Below are 26,073 nucleotides of genomic sequence, written 5' to 3'. Positions count from 1 at the left end.
AAGTTTCCAACAAATGAAATTTGAGGACATATTCAAACCATAGCATTTTGCTTGCTTAGAATGTCTTTCCCTACTCCCGCTCTCTATCCTTCCAGCCTCAAGCATCTTCTTTAAAACAACTCCATTTCACATATTACTAGCCTCCAGTGTGCTCTTCCTATGAGCTCCTATGGCAACTTGTACTTCTCTATATAATTATTGGCACCTCTCTACTTTAGGATCATCTGTTCATGTGTTAGTCTTCTCCAATGGCTTGCATGCTTATTCATCTTTATTTTGTCCCGCACAGATTGCTTGGCCTTTAGCAGACCGTCAATAAATGTTTACTGAATACCTGAGTTAAGAGGAGATTTAGAAATGCAAATAAGTTGAAAGCTAACTTTCAACTTACCTAACTTTCCCCAGTCTTATGTCTAGCAATCTCCAGACGTTTGAATTTTCTATTCAGTTTTTCTGGCTATGCGGAAGCAATCTGCCTAAAGACTGGGACTAGGCTGAGCAATTATTAACAGATTTTTTAAACAGTATTATAATACTGGCTAGCATATATTTAGTGATTACTATATCCCAAGCTCTATTCTAAGCATATTGCATATATTAATCATTTAATTCTTGCAACGATTCCATAAGGTAGTCATCCCTGTTTTATAAATAAGGAAATGGAAACAGCACGAGGTGAAGTAACATGCCAAGGACACACAACGAGTTAGTGGCAGATGTGGATCCAGAATCCATACTTTCAATTTCTATGCTCTGCTGCCTCTCAATGAGAGAGATACAGAAGGTTGGACATTAACAATCTCAGGTTGGTTCTCAGTTTGAAAGTAACTCATGCATTCCTAGGTCACAGGAAGAAATACATATTCCTCTCCACTTCTTTGTCACCCCATGATGTAATTATACTCACATTCTTCACCTTACATAACTCTCACACACACAGCAAGTCCTCTGCACCAAGGGCTGTTACCCTTTTCTGAATGAATAGGGGCTTCAACTGTGAGTGGGCTGGGAAGTGTTGCACGATTCCAGGAATGATATAGTCCTGATGAAATGCAGAGTAGCTTGGACTCTAAATGAAATGATGAATAAATTCATGCAGCCTGGAAGGGACAGAGCAAAAAATATTGCTTTTCTTTCTAGGACAAATCTCTAAAGGAATGAATGTTTCCTTTAAGCTCTTAACTTGGTGAGAAAAGTAGGTCCTTTTGGGGAAACTCATTTATGATCCTGAAAAATAGAGTGGTCATCTCTTAAGATTAGTAAATTTGTGCTAGAGTCACTCTGTGACTCTGTCTTGAGACCTTAGTCTGTTTGGGCTACTATAACAAAAGAGACCATAAACTCGGTGTATTACACACAATAGAAACTGATTTCTCACAGTTTGGAGGCTGGGAAGTCCAAGGTCAAGGAACCATCAGATTCCATGTCTGGTGAGGGCCAACTTCCTGGTTCACAGAAAGTGTCCTCTTGCTGCATCCTCCACATGGCAAAGGGGCAAGAGAGCTCTCTAGTGCCGCTTTTATAAGGGCACTAATCCCATTCACAAGGGCCCCATCCTTATGATCTAGTCACCCCCTAAAGGCCCACCTCCTAATATCAATGCATTGGTGATTAGGTTTTCAACATATAAATCTGGGGGGACACAAACATTCAGACATTCAGACCATAGTAGGATTTGAGCTCATTACATAGTGAGGACATGGAGAAAAGGAAGAACTTACCAAGAAAGCTTTAAAATGTAGTTATATGCCATTGAAAAGTCATCATATTAAATAAGAGAATTGCCCAGAGGAACCTCTGAATGTAGGTACTTAAAAAAATGCTCCAGCTTTCCCAGAGGAACTGCATGCAGACCTGTTTTGCAGGTCTTGAAAATCCAGAGCTCGCACATTTTTAAAGAAAGAACGCCATGAGGATTTTGAACATCTTAACATATTTTCACTATTTCTATATATAATGTCATGAAGAAAGGAAAGGTATTTATAGTTATTGGAGAAAGGATTTAGAATGAAATATCTATATGCTTTTCATTCAAGAGATAGAGGATTCTGGACTAGACCTTATTGAAAAAGGAAAGACAGATATTTCTAGATGTCTTTAGGAATGGGAGATACATGTTGTAATTGAGGAATTCAGCTTGGAGGTGAAGTGATTGAATAGAATTTTAATAAGTTATATCCATTCTGTGAAAAGATCACTGAATTTTTAATGTAATTGTGACAAAAATAGCCAGAAGCAGCAAAAGCCAGAAAAAGCCCCCGAAAGGGGCTTTTTAAAAAATTAGGATTGGACTTGCCTAAGTAAAAATATAATGTAGATATCCAACTTAACAACTTTAAGTAGGGAGAAAAAACTATTGGAATCTGGGTGATTTTTTTTTTCTGTTCCTATCACATCTCACTCCTAGTAAGTGTTGCATTTTTGGATGAATCTAATAGTCTTCCTTTATTTTCACTTTTCATGAGGTGAGATTATATGTGTGTGTGAAATGAGTGTTTTACTATGGTCCTACACACAATGTTAAAATTACAAAGTAAAATAATGAGGTAAAAGATATTTATTGACCCCAAAATACATACAAGTACTTCCGAACAAGATAAAAATATCTCCTGGTTTCTCACACAGACCCATACTACTCAGAAGGCAGGATATGCCAGTTTTCCTTTGTGGAAACGTGTTTCCAGGCAGCAAGCTTCATGAGGAGTGGGCAGTTTTGTCCTTAAAAAAACTGCAGAGAAGGGTTCTTTCCAGGGAGTGGTAGTTGGTGCTCTAGGTGCTGGGAGGGACAGGCCAGCTGATAGAACTGAGGGCTCTAACAAAGTTCACTATTTACATCAAAATGACTTACTGGGAGCTCTAGGCCTCTGGGCCTCATTAAAAGATGATGCTGAACTGTGTCTTGAAACCCCACCAGCATTAGGCTTAGGTACTAAGCAAGTCCGGACTGTATCCCTAGCTCAGTGACTGACCAATCACAACAGGTGCCCAGTTGAATAGTGACTGTAACAGATCACCACTTTTAATGCTCCCAGAAGAAATAAGCACATAAAAACTAGCTGAGAAAAGCCCTTTCCCACATCCTCCTCTGCCTATGTGGGCACTGAGGCAACTGCCCTGGCTGTGAAAGTTCACCCCTTGTGAATACCACTCTTTAAATCCAAATTGCTTCATTGAGATCTTAAAAGGAATCTCGAAATCCAGTGATTGGATAGAAAATGTGACATGGAATTTTACTCTAGAGTCAAAACAACTTTTAAAATATTTCTGCTTGTTCAAGTTAGCTTCTCCTCCAGAAATCTGAAATTAGATGTGATAAGTTAAAGATTATACAAACAGGGCTGCTTTCAATAATTTAATTAGACTTATGCCAAAAAATGAGCTTGCAGGAAATATTAAATATTATTCTTAAAGCAATTTGGACACAGACAATCACACATACATAAGGAATGGAAAAAAAAAAAAAGTTTCTCCCAAAAGTGCCAGTGTTTTGTTTTGTTTGGAAAAATGACAACACAATTAGAGGTAAACAATATTTTCTTTGGCGCCATCTCCAGTTTCCCCATCTTGTCTGGTCATTGTCCTTGCCGGTAGATTTAGCTTTCCTTCTGTTATAAACGCCTGCAGTTGAGAGCGGTGTGAATTTGAGTCATGAGGGGTTGGGGACTCAGTGTGGGAGGTTTCCAAATCTGCAAGAAACAGACAGCACAGGTTACAGGAGTCTGCCTGAGATGTACAAGACAGATGTCTTGGCGTTCGAGCTAAGATTAGGAAATGCAGTGCCCATATAGTCAGCCACGGAATGGCCAGGCCCAAGGAGAAAGGAACATAATAGTGTCAAAATCATTCATCAGTATCATTAAGATGTGTTCGATTGTGTGCACAAATGTCTCCTGTGACTAAATATGGGTCACCGTTCATAGGCCCGTAAACCACTGCTATGGCTGAAAAAGGGATGCCCGTTTATTTTTAAAATGGGTGAAGGTCATGGAAATACAGTATATACTCCAGCTATGTGTAAATCAACTGTATTTGCATCTGCAGAGCACCTTCCCTCAGCATATCTGTAAGTCAAGAATTGACTTCAAGGCTCCAATAACATATTTGGCACTTTACTGATGTGGGCAAGGGGTGGGGGCAAAAAGTGAAAGAATGAAGGAGACCCTCCAGCCTCACCATTATGCTGTTAATAACAAATCTGTTAATACTACACAAAGTACTCAGCAAGAGCAGCCAGGTTCCTAGGGAAAATCGAGCCAGTTTCAGCTCTGACTGGGTTTGATGTTTTCTGGTTACCTAGCAACAGCAGGACACTGTGTATTCTCCCTTTTTCTGATAAAATCCTCTAATATTATCGTTTCAAGGAAAGACAAAAGGGAGGCTTGATTTTTGAAGAAAGACACTTGCTGCAAACCATTTTCCCTGCACTTGTTCCACTGACCACTCACCCTCAGGCTCAGCCATATGGCAAAATTACAAATAACCACCTTGTGTTGGAACAAAAACCTAAGTAGGAATGGAAGTCCAGGTGGGAAAGGAGGGCAAATAGCTCTCAGGCCCACCTGCTTTTTTTTTTTTTTTTTTCAGTCATTAAGAGGCCACATACACCTACTACAAACTTATACAAATTAAAATTTTTAAAAAATTAAAGAACATAAAGAAAAAAAAGAGGCCATTGTAACCCTCGCCACATTTTCTCAAAGCCTCTGTTATTTAGATGGATACACACACGTGCAGACATTCTAATGACACAAATGCTTGTGGCCTTTGCCCTCCTGACAAGGATCTTTGGTTGCTAGAGAAGGTAGTAAGCAAGGCTTGGCAGGAATGAAAGGAAAACTGTCCCCAGAAGGCTCCGTCTTTGGGGACACGATGGCCTTGCCACACCTCATTTCATCCCATCTTCCAATAGGAGGTGGGTCAATAGGGGAGGAGCAGCCAGGACCACAGGAGCAGATAAAGATCCCTGGAGGAGCTGCACCAAAGCTGGACTGTGCCTCTGAAGCAAAGGAGGACCCTCGAGGCAGGTGAGAGGAGGAAGAGAGGTAGGGAGGCACGGGGGTGAGGCTGCAACCACAGCTCTGCTCAAAGGCTTAGCCCATCCCTGACCCTTTAGATGCCAATAGGCACAAAGCTTGATTCTACTGCTCCTGATTCTAAATGCTGTACATCCAATTCCAGGAACTGACTAACAACTGAAAGTATACCTGCAGAAAGTGCCTCTAACTGCCACCATTTACAGACAGATTTCTCTGGGCACCGGAGTTGTCCCAGGTCTTTTACATTCATCATCTCTCTCTAAGACTCAAAATGCTAAAACCCACAATTTACAGGCTGGGAAACCAAGGCTCAGGCTAGTGAAATTCTGCCCCTCATCGTGCAGCTAGGAAGTGATCTGGATCTGAGCTCAGAGGACGGCGGCCATGTGATGAGGCCTTGCTCTGATGATCAAGACTCTCATGCTTCTCATTTCTTTTTGTGCGGAAAATGGCTTGGCCATCTTTTCTAAATTAAGAGACCCTCGATGTTTAACACTTTCCCTCCCTTCAATACTACATTTTGAAGAGTCACTTGCCAAAAAAAAGAAGAAAGCAAAGGCAAAAAAAAAAAAAAAAAAAAAAGACATATTAATGTTAAGCTTCTCAAAACTGACACAGCAATTGTTATAGAACTAGGAACCTCCCTTAATTGGGCAAACAAAAATATTCCCAGGCAATGATTTCCTTGTCAGGGCAACATTACAAATCAACCTGGAATGCTCTGAATCCTATTTTACCACATTGGGAGACAAAGCATGCCTGTGGTCACGACACGCAGTCACACTTCCAATTCCTTTTCCCAGCCTTCAACTGAAGCTATTTCACCTCTAAATACAAATATGCACAGCTAAATTGCTGATGTTTGATTTTATACAACTTCAAAAAAATGCCCCCAAATTTCCATCCAGCAGACACTGGCAGACTGAACAGGTCACCAGAGCCACAACAGTGCTGCCTCCTTGCCAACAGAAGGGCCAGCCAGGGCATAAAATGTACTACATTGAGGATGAAAAATCATCCAGTGAATGAGGCAGCTGGGAGGTGATTGCTGACACATCTGACAATGCCAGACATACTGGAAGCCCTTAATCTAGGTAGGTTTTCTTCATCTGGGGTGTGAAACATGGAGGAAAAAATTCAAAATACTGATATTTTGAGGTACATGGAAAGTCTCCTTAATGGCTTCAAGAGAAGACTTATTCAAAAACAGCCAAATTGAATGTATATTTAAAAAGAATTATTTCTAAGTTACACTGTATGCTCTAGTTCGGGAAGATAGAGAACCAAGAATGAATGGGGATGGGGGGTAGGGAGTAGAGTGTCTGTGTGTGTGTGTGTGTGTGTGTGTGTGTGTGTGTGTGTGTGTGTGTGTGTGTGGTGTAGTGTGGAAGTTTAATCAGAACTTTTTCAAATAAGAATAAAAATACAGGAGAAACACATTCCTAGGTGAGAGCTCATCGTGCCCTAAGTGAACGGCCCATGTTGTAATTCCAGATGTATTACTGGAGGTGGCTGTGGTTGTATGTCACCTGGACGGTAACTCAATTTCCTTCTCCATGTTCCTTCTTGGTTTCTACCTGAACTATGTAGGCAAGGTCAGACAGTCTGTCTTTGAAATTAGAAACCGTTTGGTGATTTCTGATTTTGTTACTCCATTTCAACTCTGAAAGAACCAGCACAGCAATTGTATATTTCTCAAGGCCAGCCACCTTTTTCCACACTTTTTACCCTAGAGAATATGATCATCATATAGAACCCTAAACTGAAAAAACATTTGTTAATATTAAACCTCACTGACTCAGAAAGCAGAATTCTTGCTATGTAAAACTAATCATCCAATTTCATTTGTGATTGAATTGCCTGTAAACCGATGGACATAAAAATGTAATAACTTATTTATAATAAGCCAGGAAACAGTAATACAATCACAATTTGGTCAACTAAAAACCAATACTATTATAATGACACAAAATCCAAACAACTACAAAAAAACCTTTCAGCCAAGTATCTCAACACAATTTTGCCTCTTGACATAAAAGAAATAATTTGATCCCTATCATTATCTCTGGAAACTAAACAGACTGAGTATTATTAACCTTTAGAGCAAATAAGCTAAAACACACAAAAGCCCCAAAGTCTGACTAAACCAAGTAGAAAAGTGGGATCTTGGTTGAGGGTTTTTTCTGCTACATTACTGAGCTTTTGTTCACAAACTAAAATTTCAGCCTCTGCAGGAAACTTCGATACTCACATCATGAGGACCACTGTAGGGGGTCTAAGTTAGTCTCCTAACATGGTTTCAAAAAATTACAGGTACCTACATTTTGGCTGGCACCATTCCTTTTCCTTCTGGGTATGTGGGGCATGAAATACTTAGACTGTCAGGAGACACACTTGCAGATAGCACTGATATCCAGAGAAAGTTTCCTAAATCTTCCAGTATTTAACCCTTAGGTGCAACCTGCTGGTTGGCACTTGCGTTTATTATTTTCACACTTTTCTCTGTTTACCCAATATTGACATTTCTAACAGTGAAGAGAAATCAGCCTTCCCTCCATTGGCTCACCACTATCATCATTCTTTTGAGCCAACTGACTAGTTGGCTATTTTCAAGACCAGACTATCATCACAGTGCATAAAATGCAACTATGTGTCATATTTAAAATGAACAAAGTGGCTGGGCAATGGTAGTTCACACCTGTAATCTCAGCACTTTGCCGGGCCAAGGCAGGAGGATCACTTAATAAAAATAAAAGTAAAAATAATAAAATGAACAAAGTGCCTCCTAAACTGGGAAGTGAATAAAATCTTTTAAATCACAAGGTAAAATGTAATCTTAGGCAAGTCATTGCCCCTCTCTGGGCTTCAGTTCGTGAAGGATTGAAGTGAAATCATCATTAAGGCCTCTTACACTTCTTATGTTACGTGTGAAATTTTACATTTGTATTTGGGCTCAGTGATTCACCAAATAATATTCTGGAGGTACAAAAAAAAAAGCATGCATTTTTTCAATTGCTTTATACTTGAGAAACACAACCAAATTTATTACCTGATGCAGGTATGAAGCATTGAAATGCAGTGTGAAGCATTTCAAAATCATGTTTTTAAGGCAATTGCCACACTTGTCCCATCACTATATTTTCAGTCTTCCTAAGAACATACATTTGAAGTGAGCCCACACACCATCCTCAAAAGATAGTATTTGCAAAGTTAACTAATGAGTAGAAGATACTGTCCATGATCAAACTCCACACTTGATCTTCCCTCTGATGAATAGCAAACTTGAGTAATTTGTCATAAAGAACAGGACTGTGACAAGTAAAAACGGGTTGTCTTACAGTTGAAAAATACTCAATGTAGCCTTTGCCTTTTTCTGAATTTCTTCCTGCTGAATAGAAAAGCATCATGATCGTGATCATTGTTAAATCAAAGTTTTATTTAAATCTAAATGCAGCAGTATCATTTTCATCATAAACATCCACTGTCAAGGTCTGAATTTAGCTCACCAGTGCACCCCATGGCCAGGCACCCAGAAGCCCAGGGCTGCACAAAGCGTGTTTAGTCTGCTGTTGAGAGCACTGATGACGCGGTGTTCAGTTCTCTCCCTGTCTTATCCCATTCCATCCTCCCCAACAAAGGTCACAAAACAGAACTTCGTGTCTTCTGAGCCTTGGCTCTATTCTTGCTTATTTTAATCATATGTCTGACTTGTACTTCTTATTACTATATCCCTTGTGCATGTTCCTAAATCCAAAATTCACACTTTCCTAGAACAACTCTACTTCAAAAAAAAGCGGGGGGGGGGGGGCTTATCATTAATGTTCCAACTCTGTAAAATAAGTTATATTCCCTATTTAGTGGTTGATTCATATTTACCCTCTGAAACATTTAAAAAATCATTTCCTGATGGCATTACTGGCAATCCCTAAGTTTTCTCAGGAGCATTAATGCACAACATTGTTTCTTCTGATGGAAAACATTTATCATACAGAGCTCGAGGTATCTTCAGAACAAATAAAAATTGGTCTCTGTCCCTAATTTTGTGCAACTCAATTTTCTGTAGTGAGCCATAAATAGGATGTGAGCCCCTGGCATGAAAACCAGTCTGGAGTTTATATCTGAAGCAAACACTCTAAATTAGTGTTATAATTCCCTTTTCTATTCTTCATATCAATACCGCACCTGATATAAAACAACTGAAGTGTGCTTTGGGGTGGGCATGTGTTTGTGTCTGCATGGGGCATGTATAATACATGTATAAATTTGTAAAGTAAGAGCAAATTGTGTTACAATTTTTTAAGTTGTGATTGTGAGAGTTGAACTTTAATCAGTACTTAACATATTTGGAATAGTCAATATGGGCTATATAAGTAATGCTGAGAAGAAACAGAAATGAAAGCAATCCATACAATGAAGATGGCATTATATTAACAGGAGATATGATATGGTACATCAGTCCTCTCTGCTGTCTGAACTTTGATTCGTTCTCATGCTCTTCCTTCCCTCAAGAAGAAGGCTACTGTTAGGGAGTCATGGCCTTCATGTCACAAGCCCCATGGGAGTATGGGGCAAACAATTCTACTTTTCCCTCTTCCTTGAGATGCATTTCAAAGTATGTTTCTCTAAACAGGATGCCAATAGATATTGATGATAAAAGAATGCAGTGGTCAAATAAATTGATGAAATTCTGGGTAAATCAAGTTTGTTAATCAACGGATCCCCCCGAACTTCAATAGGCTCATGTGTATTATGAATTTCTCAGAGCAGAAACCAGTATGTAGCATCCCCCAAACTCAGGGAGCCTTTTCTCACAGTTACCCTACAGCATTGTGTTCCCTGTAACATAGTTGGAGAATAGTGCATTCAAGAATTATAAGTCTATTAAAGATTAAGAGACAAAAATGGTCAAGATGCCAGAACAAATCAGGAGTGAGAAGGTGGAAATAGGTGAACTTTTCCAAATTCAGAAGCTTCTAAATTCTGTATGTAACATCTATATTAGACCCAGGCAATAATTATCAATGGCTATTAAAATCATTAGGAAAAAAGCTGATGTGAAACTTCATAACAGATCAAGCTGACAACATCTGAACCCAAGGATCAATTTTAATAACACAGAAAGAGAAACAGACATTGTGTGCCACGTGATGAGATGCAATTTACAACACCATCTATGTATTTTTTTTTCATGTCAAAAAATAAAGCCTGCATCTAATCAAATTTATATTCCCAGCTACTAATTTACAGGAAATATAGGAGCAGAAGAAGATTTCAAATGACACGATGGGAATGCAATCAGGAAAATCCAGAATGTGGGGAATATTTCAGGAAAAAAATTGAACTGGTCTTTTCCACAAATAACACAGTCCTTATGACTCAAGAGGCATTTAATAAAATAAAAAACAAACAAACCCAACCCAGTCTTCTTAACAATTGTAAAATTTTTAAAGGAGGCAACAGAACTTTAGATTAAAAGAGACTTAAGAGACATACCAACCAAATGCAATATATGAAATTATTTGGATTCCAACTCAGAGGGGAAAAAAAATTTATGAGACAATCCAGAGAAGTCCAAATACTGACAGCATGATTTTAAGTAACAACTGTCAATTTTTTTTTAGATGTGATGATCATATTGTGGTTATGTTACAGAAAAAAAAAAAGTGCTTATCTTTTAGAGAAAAGTATTTCTGGATGAAATGATAGGATGTCCTGGATTTGCTTTAAGAGAGCCCAATGCAAGAGAAGAGGGAAAAAGCACTGAATTAAGGTTGGCTGTGGGCAGATGGGGTTCACTAAACAATTCTCTCTACTTTTGAATAGGTTTGAAAATTTCTATAACATTTTAAAAGTCTATAGGCTTCCATATATTTGGACTACAATATTATAAAGGGTTCTGTTATTCCAACAGTCTAGCTTCTATATATCTGATATAAATGGAACACTGTGGTAATAAATTAGAAGCCTCCTCTGGATGCCAACTATGTTTAGATCAATTTTAATGCAACTGTATGACAAGTCATTGGCTAGGGCATGTATGGGTTTATATCTATCTAGAAAGATACACAAATTGTGTGAACCTACGCTATAAAATGGATAAGCTCATTTGAGCTTATAGCTACCCATTAAAAAGAAGACAGATTCAGGTATGGTCTTTGCTCTTGCCTAGAAAATCTAATAACATCTCCTATGTAAAACAGAATTCAGGAAATATTTCATTTTATAGCCTCGGTGTATCTGTCCTTAGAAATGAGTTAAGGTTTTCTTGGAATTTGGATTTCTATTCTCCAGTCTTTAAAATTTGTGTTCATTTGAAGCTTAAAAAGTAATATTTAAGAAATAGGAAATAAAAAGTAGTATAACTAGTCCAAAACTACCAAAGTAAATTTCAGGTTATAATAGTGGTAGGTTTCAACGTATATTGTCAGATGAATAAATGAATTAGTGAATACTTAATTTGAAAATTCTAATATAATTAGAGTCATGGGAAATCACTAATTTGGAATTCTTATGTTTAGAGAGGATATTAAAATTTAATTTAGCCTAATCCTTGTCGTCTTAGCAAAAACAAACTGAAAATGTAGTCAAGATAGGATTACATTGCAGGGCTCCTCCTGTTCAGCCACTAGCATTATTTGACCTTGGGTAATAACTTTATCTGGGACTTCCATTTCCTTATTTGTAAAGCACTTGAACTAGGTAGAAGTCAGCCCTCAACTTTTTCCCACAATGACACTCAGAATGACATTCACTCCCATAGATTTACCCAAATTATAGGCTGTGTCACAGATGAAACAGACTGTAAATTATTAGCAATTCCTAGGCTAACACAGTCACTTCAAGCATTTCACTCCACGAAAAAGTATGTCAGAATTAAGTGAGGGAGAGAACTGTTATTACGAGGAAAACTAGAATTTTCTCTAATTTATAATGATACATATCAAACTTTAGTAGTTTACAAACTTTAGTAGTCTCTCTACTATTTCTGACATAATACTTGGGCCACTTCTCAATACTGACAAAAATAGATGAAGGTACATATATGCTTGAACTGAAAGATTTCAAGTTTCTTATAACACTAACCTTTTACATTTTAACACCAAAAACTTCAACATTTACGTTTGTTTTTAAGGTATTTCAAGGTGATCTATAAATGTAAACAGCCAGGCTGTGGAAAACCTTTAAAATTACGAAAACAACATAACGTATGGAGTACTTACTAAATGCCAGGCATTGTTCTACATATTTTGTATACATCTCTTATTTGATTCAATCCCACGCCAATCCAAAATGGTAGGTAAACTATGAAATAGGAAAACAGGAGTCTAAAATAGAGACAAATCTAACTTGGAGAAAACAACACAACTCGGGAACACAGAAAGCTGAAGAAAACTTCCAAAAACCATAGTTACTGTCTTCAAAGAATTCTTTAAGAGACATTTTGAGCCACAAAACCAGATTCTTTTGAGCCACAAAACAAGATTCCATAAAATAGGAGCTGTAACAGGAAAAATACCTTGAAAATTTTCAGTATGCTAGCTAATATTTTTTAAACAATCAATGGAATAGCAGGAGTTAAAGAACAACAAAAAATCCCCCAGAAAATAGAACAAAAGTGCGAAGAAATGGAAATAGAAGGAAAATGAAACAGAAAAATCAGAGGATATAAAAGGTCCAATTTCCAAGCAGCAACAGTTACAGTAAGAAAAAACTGAAGAGAAGCAAGTATTTTTTTTTTAAATAGAATATCTCCCAGAACTGAGGGAAAAACATCTCTAAAGTGAAAGAACCTAATAAATAACCAGTAAAAATGACTTTAACAAAAGATCTCACTGAAGCACGTGATAAAATGCAGATGAGGGGACAAAAAAGACAATTCTAAAATGATGCAGAAACTAAGAACAGGTTACCAAAAGAGAACCCGGAAGCGGAAAGGCATCAGACTTCTCAACAGCAACCCTGGAAAGTGGAAATCAAACCCTTCAACAGGCTGGAGGAAAAGTTTTGTATTCTAGAATTCTAAGCCCAGACAAATTATTTAAAAGACAAGTGTCAGAGTCGCAAAAATAAAATGAGAAGGACACTTCAGCTAATCTGGAAAAAAATTTCCTTTTATCAGACTTTTTCTTAGGGAGGTCCTGGAGATACGTCCAACCAAATAAAGGAAAAGACTATAAAGGGGAAGCATGAGACTGAGGGCACAGAGGTTTCAACACAGGAGAGAGAAGGAATGGCCCTGGGTGAGCATGCAGAGCAGGCCTGGAGAGCAACAAGTCCGTATTGGAACAGAAGTACAGAGGACCCTAAAGGCAAAATTTCCAGGAAAGAAAATGAAGCAGATAGACGTTGACTATATTGTGTGTAAAATAATATTGATAAGCTATTGAGAGAGGCACAGGAACTTTGGAGGAAAACATAGCAAGGAGTAAGGAAAAAGGTATGCAAAGAAAACACAAGGCAGATGGTTAGTCTCAGCAGGATGGAACAGCGCAGCCAATAACATTTTGTGTAGTTTCTGCACTTGCAATTGAGTCTTCTCCACCTAGAAAAAGCTTAGTTCTCACGAATGTCCTTTCCAATTTTAAAGTGTTCACATGTCATTGTAAACATGATTTCTCTGAAAACTACTCAAAGTACAAAATATATTAAAGGTATTCCAAAAGAGTTGTCTATATAATTAAGAGTGAACACATTTGAAATTCCAAAATCTGCTGTGAGTCAGAAAATACTTTTATGAACAGGAAACTCACAGAAGGAGGCATCTAAACAGCCAAAAAAATGAAATGATACTAAATCTCACTGGTAATCAGAGAAGTATGAAAGAATGGGTTACCATTTCATGCCCAGCATGTGGGCAAATTTTAGAAGCCTAACAATGCTACAAGCTGGGGAAGGTCTGGAGGAACTGGAGTTCTCATATCTTGCTGATGATAGTTATATTGTACAACAACTTTGGAGAAAAATCAATCATTCCTGGCAATAGTGAAGACATCCTTCCCACTTCTAGGTGTTATACTTGAAATAAATTCTCACTCATGTGACTAAGGAGATGTGCATAAAAAGGTGTTTACTGATCTTCACTTCTAATAGGAAAAAACTGGTAAGCTCCCCTAAATGCTCCTTAGTAATATACTAAAATTTTTTCATTAGAGTGAAATAATATATAGCAGTTTAAAATGAGCAATTTGTGTCGCATGTAGGAATATGCATTTTGAGTGAAAAAACCAAGTTGAGGAAAGTACATATATATTTAAATGGCTATATGTGTTAAAAACAAAATTATGATATTTTGTTTTTAGATATAAATATGTAGCATTATAAAAATGTAGCAATAACATAGAAACATACTGTGGAAATCATATCCACCAATTTTAAGATATTTGCTGAGTAGGAAAAACAAGGGAAAAGATATGGGTAAGGGCCTTTAGCAATATCTGTAACATTTTATTTCTTTAAAAAAGCAAAAAGGCAAAGATCTGAAATAAATATGGCAAAATGGAAACATTTGTTAATTGCCTAATACATATTTTCTTTTTTTTTTTTTTTTTTTTTTTGAGACGGAGTCTCGCTCTGTCACCCAGTCTGGAGTGCAGTGGCCGGATCTCAGCTCACTGCAAGCTCCGCCTCCCGGGTTTACGCCATTCTCCTGCCTCAGCCTCCCGAGTAGCTGGGACTACAGGCGCCTGCCACCTCGCCCGGCTAAGTTTTTGTATTTTTAGTAGAGACGGGGTTTCACTGTGTTAGCCAGGATGGTCTCGATCTCCTGACCTCGTGATCCGCCCGTCTCGGCCTCCCAAAGTGCTGGGATTACAGGCTTGAGCCACCGCGCCCGGCCTATATTTTCTATACTTTAAAAATTTTCACAATTAAAACTTTCATATTAAAAATTTTATTAAACTACAACACACAATGTGTGGCCTTTATTTGAATCCTGAGTCAAAAATACACTGGAAAAAGCATACACACACATGACATTGTGAAATAACTGGCAATCTAAACATATGACTATATGTTGATATTATGGAAATATTTTTTCCTAGGTGTGATAAAGATTTTTAAAAGAGAGCCTTATCTTCTAGAGACAAATACTGAAATGCTTATGGATGAATAAATGCTTATAGATGCTGTTTAAGATCCGCTTCAAAATAATACAGTGTGTACTGGGCGTAGGAGTCTAGAAGAAACACAATGAGGCATAAGTTCCTGAATTTTTGAAGTTGACTGATCAGAACATGAGTGGTTATTATATTCTAATTTTGTATATGTTTAAAATTGTCCATAATATAATCAGGTAGACAAGAAATATGTCAAATTCAATTTGTAAATAATCAAAACAAATTCAGATACTCAATCTTGGAGTCCCTGTTAAGAAGTAGGAACTTTTCTCAGGCGGCTGAGGCAGGAGAATGGCGTGAACCCGGGAGGCGGAGCTTGCAGCGAGCCCAGATCGCACCGCTGCGCTCCAGCATGGGCGACAGAGTGAGACTCCATCTCTAAATAAATAAATAAATAAATAAATAAATACAAGTCGGAACTTTTTCTGAGTGCACTGAATTAAATGACGTACAGGTCATCAGCCTCAAGAATAGGGTAGTATTTTCATGACACTGAATTCCTCTTAAGGCTCTAGAGACCAGAGACTTCTAAGACTTCTAAGCCAACTTTCTGGGGAACTGCCTGCCTCACAATCCTACCCACACTAAAAGAGTTATGCCTCTCATTTTGCTGAGAGAAGAAAAATCAAATTCATTTCTCTGCCAGCTGAGTAAGGCAGGAAATCAACCTAGGAATTTCAATGCTGCAGTTACTTCTTACTGGTTCAGTAGAGGGAAAAACAGCTGTTAAAATTCTTAAGCATACAAGATGCAATGTTTTTCTTTGAGCCAGAGAAGAAGGCAAGCAATTAAACCTAACACACCCAAGCTAATTAGTTCTACCTGCTTCTTAATAATTATGTTATTACCAGACTTCTTAAAAACTGGCAACCCATTCTTTTTAATTTTTTTTTTTTTTTTTTTTTTTTTTTTTGAGAAAGAGTACGACTTTGTCACCCAGGCTGGAGTACAGTGGCGCGATCTCAGCTCACTGCAACCTCCACCTCCCAGGTTCAAGCCATTCTCCTGCCTCAGCCTCCCAAGTAGCTGGGATTAAAGACACCTGCCACCATGCCTGGCTAATTTTTGTACTTTTAGTAGAGACGGGGTTTCACCATGTTGGTCAGGCTCTCGAACTCCTGACCTCAAATGATCTGCTGGCCTCAGCCTCCCAAAGTGCTGAGGGTACTTCTAAGGTCTACAAATGATTGTTTCTTCCTCTTTGTCAGCTACAAAATTGAGATGTCAAAGAACTTACAGACCTATTCTGGTTTCAGAAATTGATACAGTAATCAAGACAACATAAAACTTTTTCCTTTTAAAAATGAGAAACATTATTTTTTAAATTCTTATTTGTTTGAAATGACATTTGCTAAGAAACCAAGCCCTGAAACATCTTTCCCAACCACAGCCACAGCCTTGCATTTGCATCACTCATAAATGATTATAATCTTAAAAGTACAATATAACATATAGACAGTGTTTTGTTTAGTGCAGATACTAATACCCTCAGGTGTTCTTTCCACATGTAAGTTTGCTATACGAATAAAGGTCCCTCTTCCATATTTCTAGAAATTAAACATTTTTAGGAATTATACAATTATAAAATTAGGCAGTTTGTAAAACAGAAGCAAAATTAGGACCTTAAGTACCAAAACAGCAATCAAAAGAGAACATAAAGCCATGTGTGGTGGCTCGTGCCTGTAGTCCCAGCTCTATTCCTTTACTCCTTGGAGCCATCTTTCCCTATGGGAGATGACTTTAAATTGTTTTGTGCATGCAAATGATACATAGCAATAATCTAGCTTTTGATATCTGTGCTTCCTGACAACATCTGACCTGTGACTAACACTGGATCCTAAAGCATTTTTTAAAAGCCAGTTTTGTTTTGTCACACAAACTGGAGTGCAGTGGTGCAAACACAGCTTACTTCAGCCTCCCAGGTTCATGTGATCCTCCTGCCTCAGCCCCCCAAGTAGCTAGGACTACAGGTGCACTCTGCCATGCCTGGCTAATTTTTTGATTTTTTTTTTTTTTTTTTTTTTTTTTTTTTTTGCGATGGGGCGGGGGTCTCACTATGTTGCCTAGGCTGGTCTTGAACTCCTGGGCTCAAGCAATCCTTCCACCTCAGCCTCCCAAAGTGTTGAGGTTATAGGCATGAGCCACTGCACCTGGCCAAGAAAGCGGCTTCCTTTCAATTGTCCACCAGGTGACATGAATTCCCAAGTTTGTACTAAAGCCTCCTCTTAAGAAGGAGCTGTGACATTACCATGTAATTAACTCCTCTTTAGTGGAATCAGCCATCAAGAGCAAGGATCATGAAGAGTAGCATCAGCTACTTAGTGGCCAGCAGACTCAGCTCCTACTAGACTTCTGAGGGCCACTACATATGTGTCCCTGAAGAAGCCTGTTACCTCACAGAGCAGAAAGACACAAGTAGAAGAAAGGCAGAATATCCTGCTAAGTGGCTAATGAACATTGTCCGCAGGTGGACACCATCTCAAAGACTCTCCAAAGAGAGCAATCTTCCAGACGTGCTGGCCAAAGCAGGCTTCAGAGAGGAGAAAGCGTATGAACTGAGCCTTGAAAGCCGCCCAGGGTGTCAACAGGAAGAGATGGTTTGGCCGCATGTGGGAGGCCTTCCGGGTGGAGTCTGCAGCCATTGCAAAAGGGAGAACATGCAAGATGTCACAAAGAAGGGAGAGTTGTCAAGTTTGAGTGAAACACGGATTTGTGCAGGTGAGCCAAAGGGTAGGGGGGATGAAAAAGGAGGTTTGGGAAGGTCTTGAATGGGAGTGTTGGGAGATTTAACTGCAGGAGCTGAGCTCAGCTACTACTGGTGATCAGGACCCTTCTATGGCCTGTGTCAACTTGCACACCTGATTATACCTGCACATGCTGCCACCCTGAAACGAGAGAGGCAAGTCCAAGAGCAGAGTAAGAAGGAAGCTGTGTCTTTCTTGTTTTTTCCTGCCTATAATCAGCCCACATTTAGCCAATAAAATTTCCATCTACTTAATGGACAAAGCATACATTTTTTGTCAGTTAGTAGTGGGGATGTCAGAATGAAAACTGATTTGAACTTCCTATCCATTCATTCTTCAATAAACACTGAGTGTCTAGCATGTGCCCTGCCCTCAACTGGACACCAGGAAAGTCAGGTTGAACAAAACCTGGTCTCAGCACCGTGGAGGTTTGTAGTCAGGACAATCACTATTTCACAGTGTAAAGCTGTTGCACAGTTTCTTGGAAGTTAAGCAGACATCCACCCTAGTAGCAATTCTCCTAAGTATTAATTCAAGAGAAATATAAACATAATTCACAAAAGCCTGTATAAGAATGTGTAGAACAGCTTTATTCAGACTGGCCAAAAATTAGAAATAAGCCAGATGTCCATCAACAAGGAAGGGATAAGTAAACTTTGGGATATTCATCAATGAAATGTAATACAAGGGAACCAATTATGGGCTCATGCAACAACATGGTTGCCTCTCAAAAATAATATGCTGAGTGAAAAAAGCAGACACCAAAAGGTAGAGTGTTCCATTCCATTCCATTCTAGAATCAGCGAAATTCACCCATGGTGATGGACTGCAGAGGAGTCGCTGCTTTGAAGGGGAGGCGTTGACTGAAAAGGGGCATATGGGAACTTTCTAGGGTGACAGAGTGCTCTGTCCCTTGATATTCTTCCCACAAAACTGACTGGACAGTAAACAGTATCTGAGCATTTCCCTCTCTATAAATTATGTCTCAATAAATAAACTGCATAAAGCAAACAACTGAGAAAATATTGTGGAAGCACCTGGCCCTGGAGCCAAGTCCTGAAAGATGAGTACGAGGTCTTCCGGTTGAGAATAAAAGGTAGAGGACAGAATATTCTCGATAGAGGAAACACATGTACAAAAGGTTGGGGATGTGGGGGGCGTAGCCTTCCACACAATGGACAGAACTTCCTATGGCTAGAACGCAGGATGAGAAAGAGAACAGCATGAGCTGAGGCTGAGATCGAGGTGCAAGCACATTGCCTACTGTGCCTCATAAAGGGTGAGGGACTTCCAGCACATGGAGGGTTTGAATAAGCCCTGGAATGCTGATGCAGAAACGCCCTAAGAGGTCTGGATACCAACCCTTATCCACAGGACCAAATACTGGCCCGGGGGCTAAACAAAGCTCTATCTGAAATTTGTTGTGTTAGATTTGGGTTTCAAAACACAACCCATGTGGCAAATTATGCTAGGATATGTCATTTGAATTTCAACTGTTCCAAAGGGAGGAAAAATGTATTTGAAGGGTGTGCCACATGCAGTGAGTTTATTTCAATATCCCCTGACATCAGCGTTTTTTCCAAAGCATGTTTCAAGGAATAAGTAGTCCTGCAAGATGCTGGTCTCCAAAGGAGGATGCTGTGGTTAGAAGGGTTTGAGTACTCGGGAAGCTGAGGCAGGAGAATGGCATAAACCCTGGAGGCGGAGCTTGCAGTGAGCTGAAATCCGGCCACTGTACTCCAGTCTGGGCGACAGAGCGAGACTCCATCTCAAAAAAAGAAAGGGTTTGAGGAGGGCCACTTCTGCAGATTCACAGTGCACAGGAGCACAACAGAAGTTTGGAAAAAGTTGTGCAGTCCCAAAAATCAGCATTTCTCAATATTATTTGATTATGGGAGATTCTTGTATAATACCTAATACTAACAGCCAGTCAAATTGTGGAACAAGTTTTGAGATGTGCTGATTCATGTGATACACAAATGAGGCATAACAAGTCTCTCTGGTCACCACAGCAACCACTTTAGAAGCAGCCCAGTGGCTGGAATGCAGCAGATGCACTTCCTAATAATGTACTCCTTTCTCACCACAAGATATAATAGTAACAGTGATAATGGTAGTGTTCATTAAGTGCTCACAAAGGTCTAAGAGTTGTACACACACTGTTTTATGTAATCGTCATACCACCTCCAAAGTAGATACTATCGGAAATCCAACTGTAGAGATGAGGAAACTGAGACACCAAGTAAGTTAAACATCTGCTTACAATTTCACAGATAATGACTGAGTTGGAATCTGAACCCAGGCATAATTCCCAAGCCTTCCATCTTAATCACTATGCCAGCCTGTCATCTCCATTTTTCAGTATAAATAAAGTACACTTGATATATTCATCTATTCTTGTCTTCACTCAAGTCCCTCACTTAATAGTGAAGTATCAGTAAATGCACATAAGGCTCACTACATTGGAAAAGTGTGTTTTTAGTCAACTTTTGCTGAAACTTGGCTGCAGGCAATGGGGGTTGGATTCATTATTTTTTCGTCTTTGAATGGCAGTTCCTCACAGCAACATGTCTGGTCTGATTCAGTTCTTGGTCATTCTGGTCAAAAATGCTATTGCTAAGCATTTCACTCTATGTAAATTATGTATCAATAAATAATATAAATTGGATAAAGCATTTTAGAGTCTATTGCTAAACAACATCATTTTTGACCAGAAGAAACTAGGGTTTGTTTCAACCCTAGTGTTTTTTTCTGGGTTAGTGTTAACTCAGTCATTTAATTATCCCTTCATGCAGCATATTTTCTGGAACTTTCCTGAACCATACATCCTCAAAGTTAGCCAATAGTCTCTCCAAAGAAACTGAAAATAGTCACCACCAGAAGTCCTGTAAGTTTGTTTGAAGAGATCAATGTTTTACCTTTAAGCCCACCTTGATTTATACAAAGAAGAATTTAATTGTGTGTCTATCCTATTGTAGAGGGGGTGAAGGGACTGGCTATCATAGTAGGCAAGAGATTGAACCTGACAAATATATTCATCTTATCTAAATCTGACAAATATATTAATCTTATCTTACATCTATATCTCTTACCTGACAAATACAAAGAGAAAATATTTTAATTTATTGTCAGCAGCATTTGAAAAATCCTCTGTAGTCTTGCCAAGACCAATGATAACTTCTACCAGTAGCATACTTTGATGTAATTTTTCCCAGTACTTTGTTTGCTTCCAGCCGACAGAGTTCAGATTTAGGCTTTTTTGCCCCATATTCATGAAGGTAACAGACTCATAGTCGGCTCATCAGAGAAAAGGAGCTCATAAAGACAAATTTAGTATTTGACTTTTTTTTACCATGCTTTATCTCAGACTGCTTGTTTAGCATAAACTAAAACATTTTAAAAACCAAATTATGTAGGTAGTCCAGTGGAGTACCTTAAAGAAGGCTAAGCACCCCCCTTGCAGTATTACCTTTCAAAGTGGATGTGGTTCTAGTCCACAGTCCCAGGGGAGATGTCAATGTACAACTGCACTTTCTCATACTGGAGCCCGAATGCAAAATATGGCCTCATTACCAGATGCTGACTAACAGACCATCACATTTTGGCCAAAATATTCATTGTGTTTTTTCCCTCCAATTTCCATGCCGATGAAAAGTACTTTGCATTTGCAAAACTTGGTATTTTTTAGGGCTTATGCTGAACAGAAGCATCAAGCATCTAAAAATACAGGATGTGCTCTACTTGTGTCTAACATGCCAATCTGGATACATTAACAAGTAATCAAAAATAGTACAACTTTTTGATAGGAATAAATCCATCATGAACTAGAAGTTTAAACTACTCACTGGAAGTAAAACAGTCTTGAAAACCTTTAGTTTCTTTAAAGAGGGTTCAGTTTTAGTCAGATGGAATATATATTAAACTTCCAGGTTCTTGTTATAAGAACATTCCAAAAACAAAACCATATGAAAATGAACAAAGACAACACAATATATACACATCCAAGGGTTTAGGCTTACATAATTTTAAGAATGTTTAATAGCTCTATATTTACTATGCTAAAATTAGAAAAAAAAAATCCATCATAATTAAACAGTTAACTGCAAGGGCACATCTGAAATGACAAGCCCACAAGCTTAAGATCCTGAACACGCAGATTCCAGAAGCTTTTGGCAAAGACGTGACGTCTTCTTGACTTCTGATGTCACACTATCCTATCTTCTGCCATCTGCCTCTAGCAAATGTCAGTGTATTCCCAGGATGGAAACATGCCTCCTTTCTGAATCATTTCTACAAAGACTCCCCAAACTACAGCCTCTCGCAGTTGAAAGTGACTGCCCTAAATTCAGAGGAAAACACAAAGTCATGGGCTTCTGTTGGTAATTCAGAATCAAGAATTCCCCATCTAAATGATCAGTGACTAAACTGAATGAGGTGAAAACTTATAAACTCCTATGTTGACAGCCCAGTAAAGGGCCAAACAGTATTTAAGAAATGGGAACTTCAAAACCCAGAATCCACAAGAAAGTCTTAAGGTTTCTGAGGACACTTTAGAAAACAACATAAAATCACCTTCTCATTTGGGGTTTTGCATGAAGAAGTCTTTAAGCATGCAATTCCTGTTTTTTGTTTCTGGTGGATTTATGAGACTCTTAGAGTGCAATGCCCTCATTGCAGTGTTACAACATTCTGTATGATGAATTGATTGCAAATCACTGCCAAGATCACTGGTAGGAAGCAGGTCATTAAATAAAATTAAAACTCTGCCAATGTTTTGCTTGTAAATGGTTCTTCCAAAGCCTTACAGCACCATTCCTTAAAAACAGTCTCAATTCATCAGAGAAGCAGAGTCTCCCAAATTTCTAGTGGATGATCCAAATATTCTGTATTTAATACAAGCATTCACTATGTTATGTTTTAGAAAAAGCCATAGTGTAATAAAACTTGTACAAAAAGAGCATGGAAAAGAGTCACCATGAAAAACAATTAAATTTTGAACAGGCTTACTATGAAATTGTTCAGCAAAAGGTTCAGAAACCTATCCTGCATAACTACACCCTTTGGAAGCCTACATTTTTCCTTAAGTATATCTTCAAACATTTCAAATTAAACTGAATTAATATCTTATCCAGAAAGAGAATGGATACTGTGGCCCCTTATCCAAAGAAACTCTACAGTGATTTATTGTGGCAAATTAACATCTCCACAGATCAAAACTAAGGCCCAGGCTTATTCATCATCTGGTCAAAGGTCTGAGCAGAACAACTCTTCCCCCTTAGCTGTGTCTGAAAGTGACCCACTAAGAATACAGTATGTTTCAGTCAGTCTGGGGTAAGCAAAGGGATCTATTTCTTAAGATTCAATCACACTCTTGCTACAATAAATATGTGATGTTTCAGGCAACATTTTAAGGCTGATAAGTAGAAGGCCATGCCAGGCAAATTGGTTCACATTCTAGGAGCATATTTAACTAAACAAATACTGATTGTTTTTGCCTGGGGAGATGCGCTGGACTGTTGAGTAGGATTTAGCAGAAGCAAAAAGAGTTTAAGAAAGTGTTTCATTGATGTTGAGCTGGGCACCCATGCTTGATGTCGTGGGAGTCACGCTACTTTCTGGTTAAAAAAGAAATACCCCAGGGAACAGATAAGCTGACTAATTGTTATTGATATAACAATTAAATGGTAAATGTGTTGTCTTCCTACAATGACAGCACTGGATTCATTTCTAAAGCTCGAGGTACCATAAAGCATTTTATGGGAAACACATTTTAACTTTTTAAGTTCTCATCTCCTATGCATGGCCATATGGGGGCTATATGTACAATGTTCTAATGGAAAAATAACTCATATCAAGAGATGCTCTCCATTAGGGTAAATACCTAATGCATGAGGGGCTTAAAACCTAGATGACAGGTTGATAGGTACAGCAAATTACCATGGCACATGTATACCTATGTAAAACAAACCTGCATGTTCTGCACATGTCTCCCAGAACTTAAAGTTAAATAAAAAAAGATGCTCTCTAGAATTGAACAAAAAGTACCTCTGCCAAACTGATACATATAGTACTATATACATTGATAAATTTACTCCAATACTAATGAGGTGGAAGAAAAGCTTGTGATTTTTTAAGTCTACTGCTAGGAATCCAGGAAGGTATTAAAGGCAAACAATCTTACAGTTACCCCAACATTTTAAGAATGCTGGCCGGGCGCGGTGGCTCAAGCCTGTTATCCCAGCACTTTGGGAGGCCGAGATGGGCAGATCACGAGGTCAGGAGATCGAGACCATCCTGGCTAACACGGTGAAACCCCGTCTCTACTAAAAAATACAAAAAACTAGCCGAGCGAGGTGGCGGGCGCCTGTAGTCCCAGCTACTCGGGAGGCTGAGGCAGGAGAATGGTGTAAACCTGGGAGGCGGAGCTTGCAGTGAGCTGAGATCCGGCCACTGCACTCCAGCCTGGGCGACAGAGCGAGACTCCGTCTCAAAAAAAAAAAAAAAAGAATGCTATCTAACATGTACCCATATTACAAAAAGTTTAAAACAAACACTTGATCCAGTTAGCCAGCCAGAGACACTCATCTGTCCTGCCTGTGTTAACCACCATCACACACCCATTTCTCTGATACCTCAACTTCTTTCAATGCCTTAGTAAAAGAGTCAACTGTGTGGTTTCAGCTCATGGTTGCTTTCATTTCTGCTAATGAGTGTGGACCTGGACTCCTCCATTCATTTCATAAATGTTTATCAAACCTTCATCATATATCAGACACTGCTTGGTGCTGGTGATAGAGCAATTAACAAGAAAGAAATATGCAATGCTCTACCCACATGAAGCTTCCTCTCTAGTGGGACAGACATTACATAAATTATTACACCACGTAATTCAAATTATAAGTGCTAACAAGAGATGCTTTCTGGTGATTCTGAACCATGATTTTTATCAGTTTATCCAGAACTAACAAGTTCGAATTGATTCAGGATAACCAAACTCAAAAAGAGATTAAGATGATAAACTAGAACAGAATTTTTAGACTTAAAATGACAAAGAGTTTACACTAGAATATTCCTGTAGGCTGCTTTTGACATTTTCTTTCTAGTAGGAGAGCCCACTCTGGAAACCAAAGTATAATTAGAAGTCTTCCTGGGGGTACATTTACATGATGTAACCAACAAGCGTTGGATGGTCTGTAGATAAGGAAGCTTTCCATCCCAAATGGAGGTGATGTTCAGTCATGTTGTCAGAGTATTTGACATTTGGGTGTTTATATCTGGTTCTAAAAATGTGGTTGACTTACATAACTTGTTCCAGTAGAGAGAGGAACAAAAGGAAGAAGCAAAATGCTGTGCTATCAGAGCTTCATCCCCAAAACAATTCTGGTGATCCACTGACAAACCCCTCCTCTGAGATCACTATGGAAAGATAGTTACCCTTTTTATTCTAATGTATTTCCAATCTGAGTAAAAAATTTCCCAATTTACAGCTAATTATTTTATATTTTAAGCTATTGGCTCTCTAATAACATTTAGGAAACACTTTCCTTTTGTTGGCAGGCGACCCCTGAATCACAATCAGAATAAATTATTTCCAGAATGTAGGAAGCTGATGCTCACTGGATCCCCGGGACATGTCAGGCCTTTTTTTTAAATAGTTATGTTAACACTTCCTTCCCGTTTGTATAGATAGGGAAACTAAGACCTAGGGATCACACAGCATTAGGAGCCAGAGTCAGGGTTTGAAGTGAAGTCCTCTTATATGAAGTCCAGTGTCCCAGGCCAGAAATCCGGGGACATGCATCAGGCTGGCTGCTTCAGAATCAACTAAGAAGAATGTTAGATACACAAGTTTGCAGGCTCCAGCCAAGCCCTGATTCAAATCACAATCTCTGAACAGAGGAATCTGTATTTTTTTTGTTTGCCACAGTAAACTCAGATGCATAGTCAGCTATGGAAAGCATGATTCTAGCAAAAAATTCCTATCTATGTATCTTACTTCTCATTAGCTGCATAGTCAGAGGGTGGCCCTCCCCAACACCATCACAGGATTTGGGGAGCTGGAGTTGGGAAGAAGGGTTTCTCCAAGTTTTGAGCCTCTGGCCTTAAACTCCATCCAGCATATTCAGCTATCTCTTTCTGAATTTGTGTTTTCAGAGACTGAACAAAAAGTGAAAGAGA

General features: G+C 38.7%; 1 protein-coding gene across 4 annotated transcripts in view; it reads right to left on the bottom strand.

Annotated features, from left to right (window-relative positions):
- Positions 1 to 2,542: 2,542 nt before the first annotated feature.
- ARHGEF28 (Rho guanine nucleotide exchange factor 28) overlaps positions 2,543 to 26,073 on the bottom strand; it is a 311,888-nt gene continuing 288,357 nt past the window's right edge. For 3 of the 4 annotated variants that reach the window (XM_005557142.5, XM_005557143.5, XM_005557144.5), the window contains one exon: positions 2,543 to 3,686. In XM_005557142.5, coding sequence (XP_005557199.3) covers positions 3,517 to 3,686 — 170 coding nt within the window. In that variant the 3' untranslated portion in view covers positions 2,543 to 3,516. Of the gene's footprint in view, positions 3,687 to 21,364; positions 21,436 to 26,073 lie in introns of all 4 variants that reach the window. The other variant, XM_015451604.4, reaches the window with a different exon arrangement.

The sequence above is a fragment of the Macaca fascicularis genome, chromosome 6 (genome assembly GCF_037993035.2).
Source record: "Macaca fascicularis isolate 582-1 chromosome 6, T2T-MFA8v1.1".
Taxonomy (NCBI): domain Eukaryota; kingdom Metazoa; phylum Chordata; class Mammalia; order Primates; family Cercopithecidae; genus Macaca; species Macaca fascicularis.
The sequence above is the reverse complement of the archived record's forward strand: the minus strand, read 5'-3'. Positions and strand labels throughout refer to the sequence as shown.